The sequence below is a fragment of the Protobothrops mucrosquamatus genome, unplaced genomic scaffold, assembly GCF_001527695.2.
Source record: "Protobothrops mucrosquamatus isolate PMUCROS unplaced genomic scaffold, P.Mucros_1.0 scaffold_238, whole genome shotgun sequence".
Lineage (NCBI taxonomy): Eukaryota > Metazoa > Chordata > Lepidosauria > Squamata > Viperidae > Protobothrops > Protobothrops mucrosquamatus.
In genome coordinates this window covers 213,489-234,354 of record NW_015386314.1, presented here as the reverse complement: position 1 = coordinate 234,354, position 20,866 = coordinate 213,489, and the positions used below count along the sequence as shown (strand labels likewise).

Sequence of the window (20,866 nt, the reverse complement as noted above, 5' to 3'; positions counted from 1 at the left end):
CCTTCCTTCTTTCCTTCCTTTCCTTCCCCTCCCTCTTTGTCCCTTCCTCCTTCCCTCCCTCTCTCCCTGTCAAGCCCCCGCGGGCTCAACATGAACGGGCGGGGGGAGGGGTCGAGGACAACGTGCGGGGCGGCAAAGGAGACCAGTGGCCAACGCCTTCTACCTAGCAGCGTGGATGTCGGCTCCGTGGGCGTCCTGACCAACAGCTGAGCGGCTCCTACTCTTAGCCGCCGAACAGCTGATGGGCGGGAGGCCGGGGCAGGGAGCCAAGGGCCGATGGAGCGGCCTGAAGCTGAAAGGCTCTGTCTCTCGGCCGCCGAACAGCTGATGAATGCGAGGCCTGGAGCACAGCCGAACCACGTTCACGGGACTGGAAGGCTGCAGCACTGCAGCTCCCATTGTCCCTTCCTTCCTTCCTTCCTTCCTTCCTTCCTTCCTTCCTTCCTTCCTTCCTTCCTTCCTCGTTCCTTCGATAAGTCACTCTTGTATGCACATTCATTCATTGCCTATTTCTTGTTCTTTTTTGTTTTACTACATCCATTTCTTTAGCAATCCCTTCTCACTTATTTCAACTTATTTCTATGTTCTTCTGACATTTCCAACTCTCTGTTTCATATAGAAAATTGGGGATATATTGAAGTAAAAGTACTTTACTTCAAGCATAAAGATCACTGGACTTTTTCTTGTTTTTAGAAGATTCCACATTTCCAACAATTACATTAAAATAAGTCTCTTCAAATTCAGTTCTTTATTCCTTTATACCATATGCAGCTATGAAGTCCATTGGCTAAACCTATTCCTTCTATAATTAGTATACTGTACAGGGATTTTATCTATTGTTATCCACCATAGACAATTTACTCAGTAATATAATTTAAGGTTATGCAAGTCTGTGTCTTTCTTTTGAGTCTTACAATATTTTGAATCTTACAAGCAATACATTATGTACTACCCTGGAACTAAGCAAACAGTCATGAATGTATGAAAGGAAGAAATGGAACCATGAATATTAGATACTGACTCCACTGCTCACAGTTTTGTCAACTGTAGATTTTATATAATCCTTTTTAATCAGATAAAAATTAGACGGTTATCCTCTTTATACAAATACTATATGCAATATTTCATGCTAACTATAGTGCCATTATGCTGTTCAGTTAAGTGGTCCTTGACTAACGACCCCAATTGGGATCAGAATTTCCATTGCTAAGCAAGTTAGTTGATTATGGATTTGAAGATAATATCTTTAAAAAGTTCTTATATATAATTTCTAAAATGCATATGTCTAACGTTTCAGATAATTTAAAAACTCCTTTTAAATGAATGCTGTTTGTTTAAGTATAATAATGGCTTCAAAGGTTATATTTGTTTGCAGCACTGTGGTTCTGTTCCAGTTTATCATAAAGATGAATTAAACCCTTGCTAGGTTTGTAAAGATTGACTGATGTTGTTAGGCAGTCTGAAAATATGTTACTAATTTTTCTGTTGCTGGGTGTAAAGTTTTCACATAATGTAAAGCATTATAAAGCATTGTTTCATAGTAGTTGCTGTTGAGGTTCTATGAAATGGTAACTTAGGCAGTCTTGTTTTTTTAAATAAAGTATAAGGAATGCTTATAACTAAAGCCAAGGAACACATCTGCCATAGATAGACTTGGAGAGATGTTATTTGGTAAAGATTAAATCTTAAAAAGCTGTACTTAAAATTAATTAAAATATTCCCCAGACTGCTTTAAATTACTCATTTCTCACTCATGCAGGATATTGCACAAGGAATACTTTGGCTAGTGGATAACTCTAAGCAGTAAGCTTCCATTATAATTAAACTCTATGCATGCAGACATTTCAACACAGTAACTCATGCATTCCTGTTCATTTTATTTATGATCAGCTTTGTATTTAAACATAATATGTTTCAATGCCAAGATTAAATACCAGGGAGTTTTCAAATTAATGATCTACTCATGCACACACACACATACACACACCCAAAAAACCCCAGAGACACACAAACCATATTCAGCAGGCACCAACTCTGCTCCCTTTAGGAAAGCTATTCAGTCCACTTGAATTGGGATATCTTTTTGGCTGTTTTGTTATGTTGTTTGAGCATTGTTTTATATTTTGTATTGACATATTGTACATATTTAATATTATGGGGGATAGTTCTTCTTTGGTTTATTGTTTGATTTTTTATGCTATAAGCTTAGAGTCACATTGTTTGAGTTAGATAACCTTATAAATTTCATAAACAGGCAAACAAATAGATGGACTGTTGCTGAACAAAACTTCTATTTTATAATCTCTTCTTCTCAAAGGTAGATGATTACCAATGGTGAGAATATGGAAGACAATGATCTCAAAATATATTTTAAAATGCAAGAGTCTGCTCAATGGAGTTACAATGCATTATAAAATTAGATCAGTCTGACAGAGCAGTTTTATGTTACTTGCAGTAGCCTATTCATATTTTAATAAACAATATATATTAATTAAAAATGTTATATTAGTACTGCTTACTTTTTTACCTGAAAAAGGAAGATTTTTTAAAAAAAATATATTGAAAATCTCTATTTGGATGGAATAATATAAGATACAAAATTATTGTTAGTTTAAAGTAGAGAGAGACTTAAAAAAGAAATTCAGAAATCTATACTGACTTCCATCTTTAATAATATAAAAGAAAAACCTGGAGATTTTTAAATCCCTTATGAACTGAAGATCTCAGAACAACATATATAAATTAAATAAAATACAATTGTGTCAATAAAACCCAATTTTAACATCCAGTTACTGTATTAAATTCAACTTTAATAATAAATATATTAAATGAATCCCAATGCAATTAGAGTTTAAAGCTATAAAAATAAAATGTAAAAATCAGTATTAAAAATAAAAAAATAAATGAAGGATAGGTATTATTTATAGCATGATAATATTGCCTTATAAGTTGTTTTCTAACCCAGTAGATAGCTGCAGTGACACAATATATAGTCATAGCAATTGAAATATTTTACAAATATTTAAACTGCCCTGGCATGTTCTTCATGTGTAGTTTAGAAAAAGTTTAGGAAAGGTAGAAAGGATACTCACAACCTTTTTTTAGAGCCCTCTTTCAGCTTGTTGACTTTATGCAGTTTGACTGATAAACTTTATTACTGTTTTTAATCAACCCCTTTAGAAATCTTTATTTAGACCAAACTTTACCAACAATGATTGGTCTTCAACTCCTATGTTTTATTTAAAATGAAATTTAAGAATACAATTATAGTTGTTATAGTAGAAAAGGCTCCAGTATGATTTTACGAAAAAAATATGGCAACATAAAATCATTTTAAATTCCTAATTCATCAAATAATTGGTTTTCCTTTATTTATTTATTTCAGCATTTCATGATGTATCTGTGTATCCCCAGAAAGATCTTCCTTTTTTCATCCATTTTACAGCAGGGCTATGTTCTTTCACAGCAATGTTAGCCCTCCTCACACATCAGTTTCCTGAACTCATGGTCATTTTTGCTAAAGCTGTAAGTATTGTCTCTACTCCAGGGTTTACTTAAGATGTTTGTGAGGCATGCAGAAATTGAATGAAATTGAGAACTTCGTCTGCAGACCTTTACTCAGAGCCACAGACATCTAAAAATCTGATTGAACATTGATTGTGGTTGCTCACTTCCCTTTTAAAGAAAGATTTATTAAAGATCAGATGAAAAGCTTAAGGTTCATTTAGGCCGTCTTAAATTAAGAAGCAGTATTTAATGTGTCACAATTTTTGAATTTTAAAGTTGGGAATCTTATGCCATTTCAAATAAAGTTTTTGTAACTTAGGATTTGTTAATAATTAATGTTTACTTCATCAGCATGAAAATATTTAGACTGTAAGCTCTCTGGGCAAGAAGAAACTTTCCATCAGTATCCCTTCCTGTTATTAGACAAATATATTATAATAAATAATTGTATCTTTTTCTCCTTGACATTCATTGCCTACTAAATAAACTTTTGGGGGAAACTGAATGGAATTTGTAATATGGTGCTATGACCTAGATGTTACATACCACAAATCCAAGTCTGTCTGCAAGCCTTTTCATCTTCCCCAAGTAGAATATAATGTAATAGATTGATATAGTGAAGTTGGAACCATGCAGAATTTTTCTATTTTTTACTTGTATTTTCAGAATATATATTTATTGAAATTTGGAAATAAAATTCAAATTGTTTGTACAATTGTTTAAACCTGAAATTATGTACCATTTTCTTGTTCTGTTGGTAATCTTGACACTTGTTAACTTGAAGAGAGAAAAAGAGACTTTTTTTCACCTGTCATCCAACTCCAACTCATTGCATCACTTTAGACTCAACTTTTGGGTAGATTCAGAGTTTCATCTGTATGAATTTCTAAATACTTTTTCTTAACCAAACTTTCCTTTTTCGCTTTCTATTATTGTAAAACTGTTGTCCCAACTATATCCAAATCAGTGAGAAATACTGGACTTCAATGAGTTTTTAAATAAGAGTTCAAAAAACAGGATTGAACTAGCTAGGAAAATAGAATTAGTATTCCGAACTATGAACATCCTGCATAATCTTGAATCTGGTGGCAGGAAAATCACCTTAATTTAAAAGAAACAAGAAAATATTGTTGTAAGTATCTAATAATGAATTTTATGTCCTTAGATTATATTGATAGACTTAGTTGGACTTGTCCTCAAGAGTTCTTTCCCTTTAATAAAATTGAAAATTATCTTTCATGATATCCATTTTATGGCACCAAATTGAATCTAAAATAGTACATATTATTGTTAGTAAAATAATATATGATTCACTCTAGTAGTATTTAGTTTCTGTTCCATGATGGGTTTTGATGACACAATGGTAATTTTTATTAAAAAATCACCCCAAAAGCAAACTTTAATTATCATACAAATTGAAGGATTTCATATTAGTAAATGGTACCATAAAATAAAACATAAAATTAACAAAAAGGAGCTACGTTGAAATATAAGCTAAAAAAAAAAAAGAAAGAATTGGTCCCTCAGCAAGTAGTCAGATAATGTAATGAATAAATGTTGAAACTGAACAGAACTGCTAGTTTCATGTATTCAAACTCATGTAATCGGTATTTTATTTTAACTAGACATTGCTAATATAAGTTTGTATGATAAATAAATCTAGTTAGCACCAAATTTAAAAATTATTATAGGAAAATGTTGATTTGTTGATGGGAAGAAAGAGCAAAATATCAGTCAAATTGTATAATAAGATAAAATGTTACATTAACAAGCAACAAATAATTGCTTATTTGCTTTCTTCCACTCTGTGTTGTTACAAGTCTGCTCCAGAGGGCGCCCCCAACCTTAAAAATTAGTTCAGTACTATGTTCAGAAGGAGACTGCTAACAGTTACCATTAAATTAACGGATGGGTAGAATCAGTACTTTTAACAAATAGCATATGATAATTATTAGTATAGAAAGCTTGAAGCTTGAAGTGATTTATGTTTGCTTTTTGATATGTTATTTTATATGTGAATGACATTCAAAGTTCTACTTGTTGAACAAGCTTTTCCAGTGAAATTGAGGCTTAAAACATCACTGAACAATGTTTGAACTGGCAAAAGTGCAGCAGGAAGGCCTCTTTGAAATTTCTATTTAATTTCAGTTTTATCATCTCCCATATTTTTTATAATTATAACAGTAATTTGTTATAAAATGGAAGGGAATTAGTCATCTTCCTTCCCCTTCTTTAAATTAGTTTTCAATAAAGAAAAATGATTCAATGAGGTCCTATGCATACAGACTTAGAATTAAAAGCAGTTAACTCCTGGATAAATCTTAAGATTGCAGCTTTCATTTTTAACATGTAAATTGATTTAACTCATTTGTTCTGCTTGCTCTGACACTGGAGTCTTGCTCTGGAATTGGAAAATCATGTGTGATTAGTACTGCTGTCATTTCATTAAAGTAGTAATAACTTTTGTTGTTATCCAGACATATTTAACATTTCTGAGAAAAGAACATACTTCATTATTTATAATCACTTAATCATCACCACCTATACGAAAGAAAAAGACTGTTTACCTACAGGGTTTTTTTGTAGCTACATATATTTTAAAAACGGAGTGTGATAACTGTAGTTAAAGATGATGAGTTTGTCAGCTGGAAAGCTGACAGCTTGGATCAAGATCTGAGCACTGTTCAATGGGGTGAACTCCTGTTACTTGCCTCAGATCCTGTCCATCTAGCAATTTGAAAGCATGCAAATGCAAATAGAAAAATAGGTAGGGAAGGTAACAGCATTCCATGCACCTTAGCATATAATTAGGCTGGCCATATGACCATGGAAATGTCTTTGGACAAGCTGGCTACTTCAGCTAAGAAATGGAGATGAGCACGTCCTCCCCTCTGACATGACTGGACAGGGGAAACCTTTACTTTTACACTTTAAAAAATATTTAATTCTGAGGTAATTGATACAGTGTAGGTTTTTCATTGTCTGTTCAGAAGTAAGGGTAATTACAGTTTAAAAATGCTAAGTCTAATAAGGCTATGGATTCAATTATTTCTCATGATTAGTGGATCTATATAAAATAAATTACATCACTGAAGCTTTAAGAAATGCATCTTAATCTGATTCTGTGTGTATCTTTAACAAAATATTTATTAAATTCTAGTGTTCTATAGAAAAAATATATTTAGCAAAAAAAGGGGGAACTCATCAAATTTGCAGATGACACCAAACTGGCAGGAATAGCCAACAGCCCAGAAGACAAACTCAGGATCCAAAAAGATCTTGACAAACTTGAACAATGGGCCCTATCCAACAAAATGAGTTTCAATGTGGAAAAAAGCAAAGTGTTACATTTAGGTAGGAAAAATCAAAGGTGCAAGTACAGATTGGAATACTGTATTTTGGTCACCACGATGTAAAAAAGATGTTGAGACTCTAGAAAGAGTACAGAGAAGAGCAACAAAGATGATTAGGGGACTGGAGGCTAAAACATATAAGGAATGGTTGCTGGAATTGGGTATGTCTAGTTTAATGAAGAGAAGGACGAGGGAAGACATGATAGCAGTGTTCCAATATCTCAGGAGCTGCCACAAAGAAGAGGGAGTCAAGCTATTTTCCAAAGTGTCTGAAGGCAGGACAAGAAGCAACGGATGGAAACTAATCAAGGAAAGAAGCAACCTAGAACTAAGGAGAAACTTCCTGACAGTTAGAACAATTAACCAGTGGAACAACCTGCCTCCAGAAGCGGTGAATGCTCCAACACTGGAAGTTTTTAAGAAGAGACTGGACAGCCATTTGTCCGAGATGGTATAGGGTTTCCTGCCTGAGCAGGGAGTTGGACTTGATGACCTCCAAGGTCCCTTCCAACTTTATTACTATTATTATTATTATTATTATTATTATTATTATTATTATTATTATTATTATTATTATAGATTGGGCAACACTGGACTTAAAAACAGTAACTGTGAGAGGGACCTTGGAGTCCTAGTGGACATTCACTTAACCATGAGCCAGCAGTGTGCAATCCTGGGTTGTATAAACAGAGACATAGAATAAAGATCATGAGAGGTATTAGTACCACTTAATAAAACCCTAGTAAGACCTCACCTGGAATACTGCAGCCAATTTTGGTCACCATACCACAAAAAAGATGTTGAGAGTTTGGAAAAAATTCAGAGAAGAGCAACTAAGATGATCAAAGGCCTAGAGACTAAAACATACAAAGAACGGCTGCAGGACTTGGGTTTGGCTAGTCTAAAGAAAAGAAGAAATAGGGGAGACATGATAGCAGTATTCCAGTATTTGAGGGGCTGCCACAAAGAAGAGGAGGTCACGTTATTCACCAAAGCACCAGAGGGCAGGATAAGGAACAATGGTTGGAAACTGATCAAAGAGAGAAGCGACCTGGAATTAAGGAGAAACTTCCTGAAAGTGAGGACAATTAACCAGTGGAACAGCTTGCCCCCAGAAATCATGGGCGCTCCATCACTGGAGATTTTTAAAAAAAGACTAGACAGTCACTTGTCTGAGATGGTATAGGTGCTCCTGCTTGAGCAGAGGGCTGGACTGGAAGACCTTCAAGGTCCCTTCCAGTTCTATTCAAAATTAGTAAACATAAAAATAACCCAGTGAGAACTTATTGTATTGGTTTGCCGCTAGATATTGATTGTTTTGGATGGAAGAAATTAAGTGGGATGGAAAAAATAAGGAATACCATGGTAGTATACTGAATAGGTATTGGAGATTCTTAATAATCTTGTCTTTTAACAAGAGTCTTTTAAACATATAGACATTTCCATGAGATTAACATTATTTAACTGGAATAAAATCTTAAATTGGCATTTTATCTAATTTTCTAATGTTATTTCATAATTTGGATGTCAGTTAAAATACATAGGTTGTACCTATCTTAAAACTTTTTTTAAGTCTCTTGAATGCCAGTTAAAATGGTGCACTGTCTCGGGAAAGTATTATGGCTATTTTGAGACTATGAGGAGACCTAGAATCACAGCAGTTGGTGTACTGTGTCTGAACTGCTTTTTGCAGTCAAAAAAGTATGGTCTGTTGATAATTAACTTTTGTGATGGTGCAAAAATTAGTTTATGGACTCAAGTGTTTTAGACCAAATCTTTGAAATGTGCCCCAAAGGCACTGTTATTTGTAAGAGTGTGCTAAAAAGGTGTTCCTTTTGGTATAGTGAGTTACTAGGCTTCACATAATTCTGTTTACCCTGATGTTATAGATTGAATCCATTCATTTTCCAATCTTCTAAAAGGTTAAGGTTGGTTTTGTCTTCACGCATTTTAAATGTAGAAGATCTTGAGCAGCTGAATAACTGTTGTTGGAACTATGTTGAACTTTTAACACACACTGAGAGTTATTTTAAAAAGATCCAGTTAGACATTTTTAATCTCTGAAGCTAAATTAAATATTAAGACAACCATAAGATTTATTTATTTATTTAAAAGATGTATAGGGCCACCCATCTTAAGCAACTCTGCTTAAGCAAAAACTGAGTGGCTTACAACAACCATAAAACTAATAAAACAGCAATCATAACAACAAAAACAAACAAACAAAAACCCTGCACTGTAATTGTCCCCCTTAGGACATCCCATACCAGGCTCAGCATTATTATTTTTTTTGCTTCCTTATTTATTTTCATGCTATGGCCTGTGTTTCATATCAAACAGATTTAATATGGATTCCAGATTATTTGGCTATTGACCTGGACATTAAATAGATTTTATATTTCATGAAAGTGAGCTTGGGTCCCCCCCCCCTAATTATTAGATAAAAACTGTTCTGTTTGAATATGATGAATTTGATTGCTGCCTATTTTCCAAGAAATGAAATGTAGCTTTTAGCCACCAACCTAATTCCCAGTGTACTAGAATGTTTGTGAACTGTTTTGAATTTTCAATATTTCTGCCTAAATATGACCTAAAACATGATCTGTTGTCCACATATCCTAAAATTAAATAAAGCCTAATTAAACAAAGACATTATACTTGTTCATTGTTTTATTGAGGAAAATGATCCAAAACTGCATTATTGTGTGTGGCAAAAGTATGTGAATCTTTCCTTTCATGTGCCCCCCTGGGCTGCAACTAAACATTTCTGACAACTGATAATCAGCTCTAAACGTTAGCCCATTCCTCCTTACAGAACAGCTTCAATTAAGGAATCTTGGTTGGCTTCCTCATACAAACTGCTTGCTTCAGGTCCTTCCACAAGGATTTAATTTCTAGAATTATGGTCAGGACTTTGACTTGACCACTCCCAAACCTTAACTTTCTTCTGCTTTAACCATTTGTTGGTTGTAAGGCTCGCATACTTTTGCCACACAGAAATGTGTAGCTTGGATCATTTTCTTTAATAAATAAATGAACAAGTATAATGTTTTTGACTTTTTTGTTTAATTGCATGGTTTAGGCTATATTTATACAAAAATATTGAAAATTCAAAAGAGTTCATAAACTTTGAGACATCACTATAGGTTCATGGCTGAGAGGGAATTTGAATTCAGTGGTATGTATGCTAGAACAATTTGATCATTCCAGACACAATTTCCCTCAAGGTTGTGTGTGAAAGAAGCTCATAAGATTTTGTCCCTGTTCTAAATTTTAAAGGTTGGTACATACTCAGTCTGTTCCAAGTTGCTCATGAATACAAATTGTATTTTTTTTAAAAAAAAACAACAGCTTGCCACTATATATCTCTCAGTTTAAAAACATTTTAAGTGGACATATTAGAAGATAATCTCAGTTAGCTAATCAGTACCGTTATGATGTATAATCTTGTAAAAGAACAAAACTTAATATATTTATTTAGTGGAATAGCAATGGTTTTAATATTTTTACTGGGTCATATTTCCTTTGTTTCCTATACAATCAGTTTGCCAGACAAAACTGTAGCCAAACTGCAAAAACTTGTTGAGAAGCCAAAACCCACAGAGAATCTTTTAATAGCTGTAGTGTATGCACAATGGAATATGACAGCAAATAGCCCAGATTTGGCAGAGTCGCTCAATGGATCTGAATGGAGTCCAGTGGGGTACAGAAATGTTGGCCAACTTTTGTTTCAGCTGGAAAGGGCTTCAGATTTTGAAGTCCTGCCTTCCAGAAGCTTTGGATGCCCCACTGGGAAGTAGGGTTAGTATAACTGAACTGCATGGTTGTTTAACATGAAGAGGGAAAAACCAGTAGTGTGTCTTAGAGTTCTGTATTACAAAACAAGTGAATCTGAAATAGATTTATATGCTATGAAAACTTATACATGGAATACTGTCTTTGTACAACAGTCTTCATCTTAATGTAGCCTTATTACAGATGCAAGTGGGATGCAACAGTTAAGGACCATCTGATATCTCTCTCCTTTCATCTTAGATGGTACTTCCTAAGAACTGAAGTAACAGGGGTAGCTTTATTACGAAGCAATGCAAAACAGTTATTGATGACTGTTTCCAAGGTATGGAACATTTTCCTGTTGATAACTTGCATTTGCTTACGTTTAATTTTAAGAACCATCCCTAGTCTTGAATGCTAAGGGAAATGGATTTCTTTTATCCTATGAAATTTGCAGTCAATTAAAGTTAAGACTAAGAAGTAAAATCCATTATTTTGAGTAGTTTTAGAGTTGATATAAACTACAGGTTCCTGAGAGAAATCAATTATAATACTTTTCTATCCTGTAAATTTGCTTTGATTGATAAATGTAGCTTTCAATGACATTGTTCCTCTGGTTTACTTTATAAGGATTTTACCCACATCGCAAATTAGAAATATATAATAATTGTGTTTGGATTTTAGTGTTAGTATAGTATAATTTGACTCCTAAACACCAAGAAATTTTATTTTGTGCAGCATGCTTCAAATGGCTGTTCTAATGCACTTTTTAAAACCTAGCATGAAGAGATGAATATATATATTGAGGCTTTTCAGTTCCTGTACCCATTCAGGTTATTATTAAGTAATCTGAAGATTTATCAAGTAAAACATTTGTTTTGTTGTGTTCTTGTGTGCAAAGAGCTTCAAATTATCTAATTAATCCTTACACAGCCTTTAACATAGTTCAGTCTTGAGTATATACAAGATTTAAATTGCTGTCACTCTTAGGCATTATTCTACTTCAGCTCATTTTAATGACCACTGTAATTTATTTGTAGTTACTTCTTGTTTTGTTTTCACAAATTAAAATTATGCTCAGTTAAAACTTATCCAAATTTGTCTTTAATGCTAACTTGATTTCAGCTGAATTGGGACCTTTTCCACACACACACTTTTAAATAGTATTCAGATGATTGGTACTATGAGTTGTGATTATGCTTTTCCATAAAAGCAGAAAGTGCAAAATGAGAATTGTGTCTCCATCTTTTTCTTTATTCCTCCTGAAAATCTGAAAATCAGTTATTTTTATGTCTGTTTTATACAATTTGCCTAACTGCCTTTTTTTTAAAGAATTAAATATGATATGCTACTATATTGCTTAGATCTAGTTCCTCTATCTTCAGTGAAAGTACATTTTAAAGTACATTCATCCAATAAACTGATAATTATTAGGGCTTGCTGATTAGATGAATTTATTATAGAAATGTTTAGTATAAAATGTTATAAAAGTAAAAAGTTGAGGTTACATGTTGTTATCTTATTGTACTGTGACAAAAAGAGTTGGGAGTCAATGCTTTTCTTATCTTTTTCCCTTTTACCCCAGACTTTTCCCTCTTCCCCTTCTTCTCCCTTACTTCCCTATTTTCATTTTTCTTTGTATTTTTGTACTTTATATTTTTATAAACTAATAAAATTTGTGGCAAAACTAAGCTTATTATTGTCTGAATAAACCGTATTTTAGTGATGTAAACATAATTAAAGTCTAACATGACTGAAGTGGTTTATGAATGTGCAAACAAATATGTATAACATAATAGATAAGGAAACAATGTATTTTTAAAGGATAATAAAAGTAAATATTACTTTAATTTCTCCAAAATTTCTATTAAAAATGAATTTCCCCCGCTGCTTGGAGCTGCTAAATAACAGCTAATCATCTGATGAAGCATATACAATATATTGTTACATATTTTTTGTAAGATTTCAGTAATATACAGGTAGTCCTCGATTTACAACCACAATTGAGCCCAAAATTTCTGTTGCTAAGCAAAACATTTGTTAAGTGAATTTTGTCTGACTTTTCTTGCCACAGTTGTTAAGTGAATCACTGCAGTTGTTAAGTCAGTAACACAGTGGTTAAGTCAATTTGGCTCCCCCATTGATTTTGCTTATATGAAGATCGCAAAAATTGACTGCATGACCCTGGGACACTGGAACCATCGTAAATATGAGTTAGTTGCCCAGCATCTGAATTTTGATTACGTCACCATGGGGATGTTGCAAAGGTTGTAAATGTGAGAAACTGTCATAACTCACTTTTTTCAGTGCCGTTGTAACTTTGGTCACTAAAAGAACAGTTGTAAGTCAGGGACTACCTGTATTAACAATTTACTCTTTTGTTAATATAGCATTGTTTTGCATGTTTAACCTTATGTAACTGGTTTTGTTTTTTTTAAAAAAAGCACCTCTCTTATTTCTTTGATTTTTCAAAAAATGATGTGATTGCATTTGTATCCAATCCAAAGAAAAAGAAGGATCCACTATTCTTTCAGCTTACAGTTGAACAGAATAGCTTTATAATAGTTCCTGACCAGAATTGTGCACATTTGTGAAATACAGCTTATAGATTTCATATAGAAATCCATAAAATTTCTAATTATATTAGAAAAAAATAGAATGTATGAAAAAATACTAACACGCTAAAAATTAAATATTTAAGACTAAATCACTAAATTGTAAAAATATTTTACCATGTTATCAAACAACCATACTCAGAGTAATATAAAATAATATAGGATAAAACAAAATAACAAATACTCGAATACAATTGCCAGATTTCATATTTTGTTTGTGATCAGATTGAATAATAGTTATTGTGTCCCAATCATTCAGTATCCAATTGAATTAAATAATAATCCAATTGAAACAACATTTGGCAACTTTAAAGGTAGATTACTATTACAATTTGCAAGAAGAAATTAAATGTAGGATGTATTCTACTGGGGAACGTGCTTAGAAATAAAGTAAAATGCAAGTGATAAATTTCTTCATAAAATTAGTAACACAGCAATACATGGCCCATAGTTTCAGTTATTTTCGAATGACAGGACAGACCTTCCCTCTGAGATGAATACATTATCTTCCAGGAAGGATGAAGACATGCTAAAATATGCTAGGGCAAAGACCCTACAATATTTTGCAGTAGCAAGATTGTTTTAATATTTAGCCAGGGCAAAAGGTTTATTTTAGTCCCCAGTTTTAAAAAATAAAGTTAAAAAAAGGAAGTTCAAAGCATTATCTCTGTGCAAATCAATTATTTGCTGTTTGGCAATTTCTTTAGCTTTGGAAAAAGCCAAAGAATGTAAAGCTGTTATAGATAAGCCAATATTTTGTAATTTTATCTCCAAGGTGGTCTTCCAAGTTGAGTAAAAATTATCTAATAGCGTCAGTAGGTCAGGGCCCTCAGGGAAGAATGTTAGTTTAAGCCAAAGATTGATTTTACTTATTCAAGCTCAGGCTATGATTGAATTGAGACCTACTTTCAATCAAAAGGTGGTACTGGGACAACCAAAGGATCCTAAAGATCTTCAACATCCTAGATCAAACTCCAAGAGGGAAAAGTTCTTGGGGATAGAGGCCCACATTCTGCCTTGCCTTGAAACTTTCTAATTATAGAGGGGATATAAAAGCCACCATTTTTGAAAACTGAACCTGAGAATGAAAGCTACACACTTCAGGGTGAACTTCATAGCATGCATAATCTATGCCTCACTCCCCTCCAATCAGAATGCCTATAAAACAGCATCTAGGAATCCAAAGTTTTTAGCTTTTAGTATTTCATATTCATTTATCCATGAGCCATATTTTATTAAGTGCTACTGTTTTAGAGAAGACTTGGTCTTTAGTTAATTTAGAATGAACTTTTCTTCAGCACCATAGAAACCAAAAGATCTGGAGATCTTTTCTAAGTGCCATAAATGAGATTGGAAGAATGGCTGCCTCATCTGCATATAACAAAATAGAATTCTATTATGGCAAGATGTTTATGACCTACTTAACTTAAATTATAATCATGTAATAATTTGTTGTACTGCTTTCCAATTTTTTTATAAAAAAATAGTTGAATAGAATATAATTTTAGAAAATTCAAGGGTCTATAGACTAATAAATATTCAGTTTGTTATATTTTATTTTTAAAAATGTTATATTAGATAAAAAAATAACAGTTTATTTCCAGATTGTTGTACCGATTCATTTGATTGATGTCTATTTAATGACATATCAGATTAATTTCCATTACAATTCTTTTATTTCAATTTTTCTAAGAAGCCAGCATGGTTTTTCTTGTATACCAGTGCTACATGTTGTAAACTGTGGAAAGATATACAAGAGTTCTGCCTCAGTTCTAATGATTTTATATGTGTAATTATCAAACTCTAGGATCAGTTTCTTGTAGCATTTCAGGCTGTAAGTCTTAATTACCAAAATAACTGTGCCTGATTTAACTAATGAAAAACTAAAGACAAATGTACATTAGAACAATTGTATTGCTGTGTAGACTCTGTTTTCCATCCCATAACATTTAAATTGACCTCGCATTTGACCCAAGGGCCCAGGACACATATGTGAATTCTGAGGCTTTCAGCAGAAAATGCTTGCAGTGGGGAAAAAGTATCTTTTCTAAAATCAGGCTATTAAACTGAGTATTTCCTTACACTGATTTCTGTTTTTGAGTGTTATTCCATGTCATATTGGAGTTGTTTCTTGCAGGGATCATCCTAGTGCCATGATCACTCTCACAGCCATACACATTGGGAAATGCTTGGAGTAAAGTGCACTTGAAATATCTCTTTTTATATAGTTAAAGAAGCCATGTCCTGCTTCAGGCATCCTTGGTTGTTTCAGAGGCTGCTATTGAAACTGCTGTATAGACATGGGGGGAAAAACAGGTGCTTGCTTTACTAATTTTGGCTTTGCTCAATTTCTCAACTACTCCATTGCAGGAACATCCAGAGTTACTTCCTGAATTTTCTATAGGTATAGCTATACCAATTGTAATCCCAGGGCTTTTATTATTGTGGAAGTTTTTTTAATGCTGGTGAGAATCAGAAGACATCAATTCACAGCTAGCATACATCTGCATTAGTATTTTCTATTGCCGTCTGTTGGTTCTAGGAGGAACTCTTAAGTTTCTTTAGTGTCACAGAATTTAAGTCTTACAGAATTGTGTTGATTTCTCTTTTTCCGCTTGCTATAACATGTATGAAATAGTTTTCCGAAAAGAAATTTCAAGTTTTCCTCAAAGTGTTCTTTTTAAATAAGATTAGTTTTATACTAAATTGTCACCCAATTGCCATTTAATCTGTTTGGTTCAACACATACTCTTTTAAAAATCTGGATTCTATTTAGATCTAAAATAGATAGTGATCCTTGAATCTTAAAAAAAAGTCAGCCCTTTTAATTGTATGATCTGATTTTAGAACTGGAATAAATATCTTTACTGTTTTGTTAAGCTCATTAAGTGACATTGAAGACTTAAGCTGTTCCACAGCTGCTGAACATCTTAGATTTATAAACATTAGAAGCTTTTGCTTATCTACAAGAAATGTATATGGCTTAAAATGTGTAATGAACCAATTCTATATTTAAACCATCTGAAGTAGAGGTCCATAAATTCCATGTATCTTTACAAATTGTATGTTAATTTATTTTATTGATGTAAGAGAAGAATGGCATCCATAGGTTGATCATTTTTTATTCGCTTCGGTGCATAATTTCTGAAACATGAAGAGTTGTAGTATGTTGATAGTATGGTAAAATTGTTATAAAGTCAGCTTTTTTTTTTTAATCTGCGTCAAAGCCTTACAGATAATATGTCCATGTTAGCATGACTTTTTGCTATGTTAACTTTCTGCATTAATTTTATGATGTATGATCTACTAAATGCCTCAGATTGCTGACAGCAGTCATGATTGGAAAAAATGAGATTAATAAATGATGGCTGAATAAATTCATAGAATCTACCATTCTTAAACTATTTGGCTTTTTTATAACAGTTTTAACAGTTGGGCTAAAAATCAAGATTACTATTATTACTGTTTCATGAAATGTCTATGTTTAATAAGGATAGTTTTGAAGTAGTGAAACTGACATAATTACTTTAAGGGAAACAATCCTAACATTCTGAATATGCCATAATTTCATACAAACCTGTATTTAAAATATTTTTATCCTACTACTTCCGTAAACATTGATTAAATCTTCCTGTTTGTTGGAACATTTTGGGAGCTTGGTTCATTATTTTTAAATCTTTATTTTTAAAGTACCAGCTGCTCCATTTCTCCACATTTATTGGATTGTATGTTTCAAACTAAAATTTTAAGTTTTACACAAATATTTAGTCTTTTGTTTAAAAAAAATGAAAAGGAGATAATTTTTCTCTGCCAGGCAATGTCCCAAGTTTATTATAGTGTGATACCTAGACTATTTCCCATCCTCAGTGAAGTCCACTAATATAGGCTGGAAAATATTTCCTGTTTTTTCTTCAGAGGCCGAAGTTTGGGGTAACGTACATCTGAATAGCTCTCTTAACTTCAGCATCGTTTTTTATTACAGCTTTTTCTTTCTTTCAGTTTTTTGGAACTCTTTTGTCACCTTTGAGCTTCTTGATGGAGAAGATTGAACGCCTCATGCCTTCTGGTCTCTGGCATCAGCTGACCCAAATCTGAACACATCTCAGTTCACATGAACTTTAACATCAGCGCCTCTTGATTACAAAAGCATTGGCAACTAAGAGTGTGAAGGAAGCCTTACTTAGCTTTGTTTTACAGGCTGTTAAACATTTTCTGTACTCCTTCTTAAGCCTAAAATATTGTAGATTTAAAATCCACAATTCAATGTCTGGGTGGGTGGGGAGAGGATTGTTGTACTTAAGGCTACTGCTTTCTCTCTCAGAAATTCCAGAAAGCAATAAATCTGATAGATCCTATGTTGAAATTTCCTTCTGAAGTGGAGATATGCTTACTTATGTTTATTAGCCAAGAATCTAACCCACAGGGCTTGTGTTACTGACCACTTGCCAAGATGCACGGCCCAGTAGGGGGCCCACTGCCAGTACATCAAGTCTCCTGCTTCTTTCTGTTGCTGCATGTTCACTTGTTTACTCCTAAGGAAGGGAGCAGTTAACAGAAAAACAAGAAGGAACCATAGCCTGCACTTGCTTTACTCTTTCTCTCCTGATCTAAGGCAGCAAGATGAAGAAAAGGGACCAAGAAGTACCATAGAGATGCGTTTCTAATGCTAGTCTTGAAAGCAAGAGATAATTCTGCTGAAACTTGGTTCTGAACCATTCTTAATTATGAGGATCTTCCAACTGGTCACCATATATTGTGTTTTTTGAGGATTATCTGAATTACAGTTAACTTGGATTTATTTAATTAAAATTAACAATAAAATCACAAAGGGAATAATACACACACACACACACACACACACACATATCATGCCTAGGCCACACACAAATTGAAGCCAAGTTGTATAATTCCTTGCACAAGGCCATTAGTATTGGGGCCATCAATGTCTCAGGAATATGCTGTTGCACAGGGCATGCGCAGTGAGTGACATAGAGAGCATGCCCCTATGATAGTTCTATAAGTTAAGAAAGAATATAAATTATACTTTGGACAGGATCATTTATTATGTATAAGTAAATGCATAGCCTGTGAAGCCTAGTCATTTTATTAAAAGTTTAATTAGTTGCTATGTGTCCATCTCCTCTCCCATTTTCACTGGCCTAAGCAAGTAGCAGTTCTTAGCCAACCATTGCCCATTACAAAAGCTAAGCAGGATTGGCCCTGGCTTACATTTGGATGAAAGACTACCTGGCAATTCTGAAACTGTTGGCCAGATTAGGAAGTTTTTAAAAATCCTGAAAGAAAACAATGTCAAACCATTTCTATACAGTGATCCGTAAAAGTTTATGAACCCTTTTAAATTTTCAATATTTCTCTATAAATATGACCTAAAATATGATCTGTCATCCACACAGTTGTTTAGAACGATATAAAGTGAAAACCAATTAAATGAGTCTAAAACATAACTTGTTCATTTATTTGCTGAGGAAAGGATACAAAGCTACATATTTGTCACAAAATGTATATGAACTTTGCTTTCAGTAATTGCTAATGTTTTGGAGTGGCCAACTTAAAAAGTCCTGACCTTAATCCTAAAGAAATGTTGTGGAAGGACTTGAAGTAAGCAGTTCATGTGGCGAAGTCCATCCCTTAGTTTGAAGATACTCTGTAAAGAAGAATGCATTAAAATTTCTTCCACACAAATCTATAGGGCTGATCAGTTACTGAAAATGTTTAGTTGCAGTTATTGCTGCCCAGTGACTGAAAGCAAAGATTCACATACTTGCCACACACAAATATGTAGCTTTGGATCATTTTTTCTCAATAAAGCAATGAACAAATGTTTTTAATTCATTTATTTAATTGCACTGTTTATCCAGAAATACTGAAAATTCAAAAGAGTTTGCAAACATTTAAACACTAACTCTGCCAAGATAACTGCTTGACTCAAGGGTGTTTTTACTTTTTTATTGTTCATCAAGCAATAAATCAGAATTTAATAAGTGGATTAGTCACTTGCACTTGTTTCTTAAATTGCTCAACCATTTGTAGAGCTTGATGGAGACTGATACCTTAGGAGGAGTTTCTCCTAACATCAATAGACAAAATTGATTTTTATCCTTGACCTTTGACTATCCTGAGTCATTTATAAAGCTCAGTTTATCCCTTCCCCTTTCTCCCATCTTCTGTCTTTGTTTTGAACAGCAACTATATGAAGGAAAGTGGGAGAACTAAATGCTTGAGTAATAGCATTGTAGTATTGGATGACAGGTGTATTTCTCAACTGCTGTTAGACATTATTAAAGCATGGCTAGTTCAGATGTGTAATCACAGCATACAAGGATAGAAGAAATACAAGGCATACATACACAGCATATAAGGATAGAAGAAGTTTATTGCAAAAACACTGACGTCTACACAAAATGACTGCTCTTTCTGAAGCAAAGTTATATTTCGTAGATGTTTTGAAGATCTATGAATTCTCTTACAGTATTTTCCTTTGCTGTATTTCATAAATGTATATTGCAAGGCAGATAGCTTGTTATCTACAAGTCTATGATATGTTCTTGATTATTAGGGATCATTACTACTTGATAAATATGTCACTTACTACTCTATCTGTAGTGGTGTTTGCATTCATTTGTGACAAGACAAGAAAGAGGAAACAGACTGCTGGATCTATGCAGCAACTAGGAGGCAAAACTCAAATGTTATCTGCCAAGTGAGCATAAGCCACAGGGGTAGTTTCTCACGGTGGTATCTCTGTGATGATTAATGGTCATGCTGTATTCATCCAATTTCACTTTGCCATCCACAGAGGGCCGTAAGGTAAGCAGCATAATGCTTTTTAAAATTGAATCTTTTCCAACTTATGTGTGGGGTTATAAATGAAGCAGAGTCTCCTGTGCATCACTCCCTAAGGCTGGTTTCTCTCACTGTCTTCTCTTTGACATGAGCATATTAGAGTGGGATAAGCTTGCAAACAGGGCTGGCAATGTTCTGCAATGTCTGTTGCTATCAATAATTCTTACTCTGTCCTACTTTCATAACACAGAGAAACACATTTCATCTACTAAAATATTTCCGTGTGCTGTGCCTTCAGTTACTCATGCCACTTCATATACCTATGGCATTACCTCTAATTGCAGGTTTACTTAACACAGGTGTAAAATTCATGTTATATTCTCCACTGATTATATGGAGTCTATTTGCTCCATGTTGGATATCTTGCTTTAATTTTGCGCTCCTTGTTTTTATGTGTTAAATTTATCCTAAATTTTACTACCCTGAAGTTATAGTGATCATGGTAGTTACTAGTTGTATGAGCACTCTCGCTGTTATTTACTTATATACTGCTTGTTTTTTCTCTCTCTTTGCTAATTGAGTTGCCAGAAGAACAGCTAGATTACTGTTATCAGACTCCTGAATGAATAGTTTGTAGAGTTTAAAATTAAGTGTAGGTCCATAGATTGCCAAATGTGATATGGAGGTAAAATAATGTTTTTAAATTCTCTTCAAGAAGAAAAAATGGAAAGAGACCTGTAAATATGCACAATTTATGTATACCTTCAAGGAAAGGAGGAATTGCAATAGGTACCACACCATGTTTCTAACTGT

The 20,866-nt window shown here is 33.5% G+C and overlaps 1 protein-coding gene across 1 annotated transcript in view; it reads left to right on the top strand.

The window, feature by feature from the left end:
* The window catches only part of LOC107300562 (suppressor of tumorigenicity 7 protein homolog), a 34,708-nt gene extending 17,092 nt beyond the window's left edge, over positions 1 to 17,616 (top strand). Inside the window, exons 9-10 of the mRNA XM_015829879.1 lie at positions 3,386 to 3,525; positions 17,249 to 17,616. Of these exons, the coding sequence (XP_015685365.1) occupies positions 3,386 to 3,525; positions 17,249 to 17,344 (236 nt within the window). The 3' untranslated portion in view covers positions 17,345 to 17,616. The remainder of the gene's footprint in view (positions 1 to 3,385; positions 3,526 to 17,248) is intronic.
* The last annotated feature ends 3,250 nt before the right edge of the window (positions 17,617 to 20,866 follow it).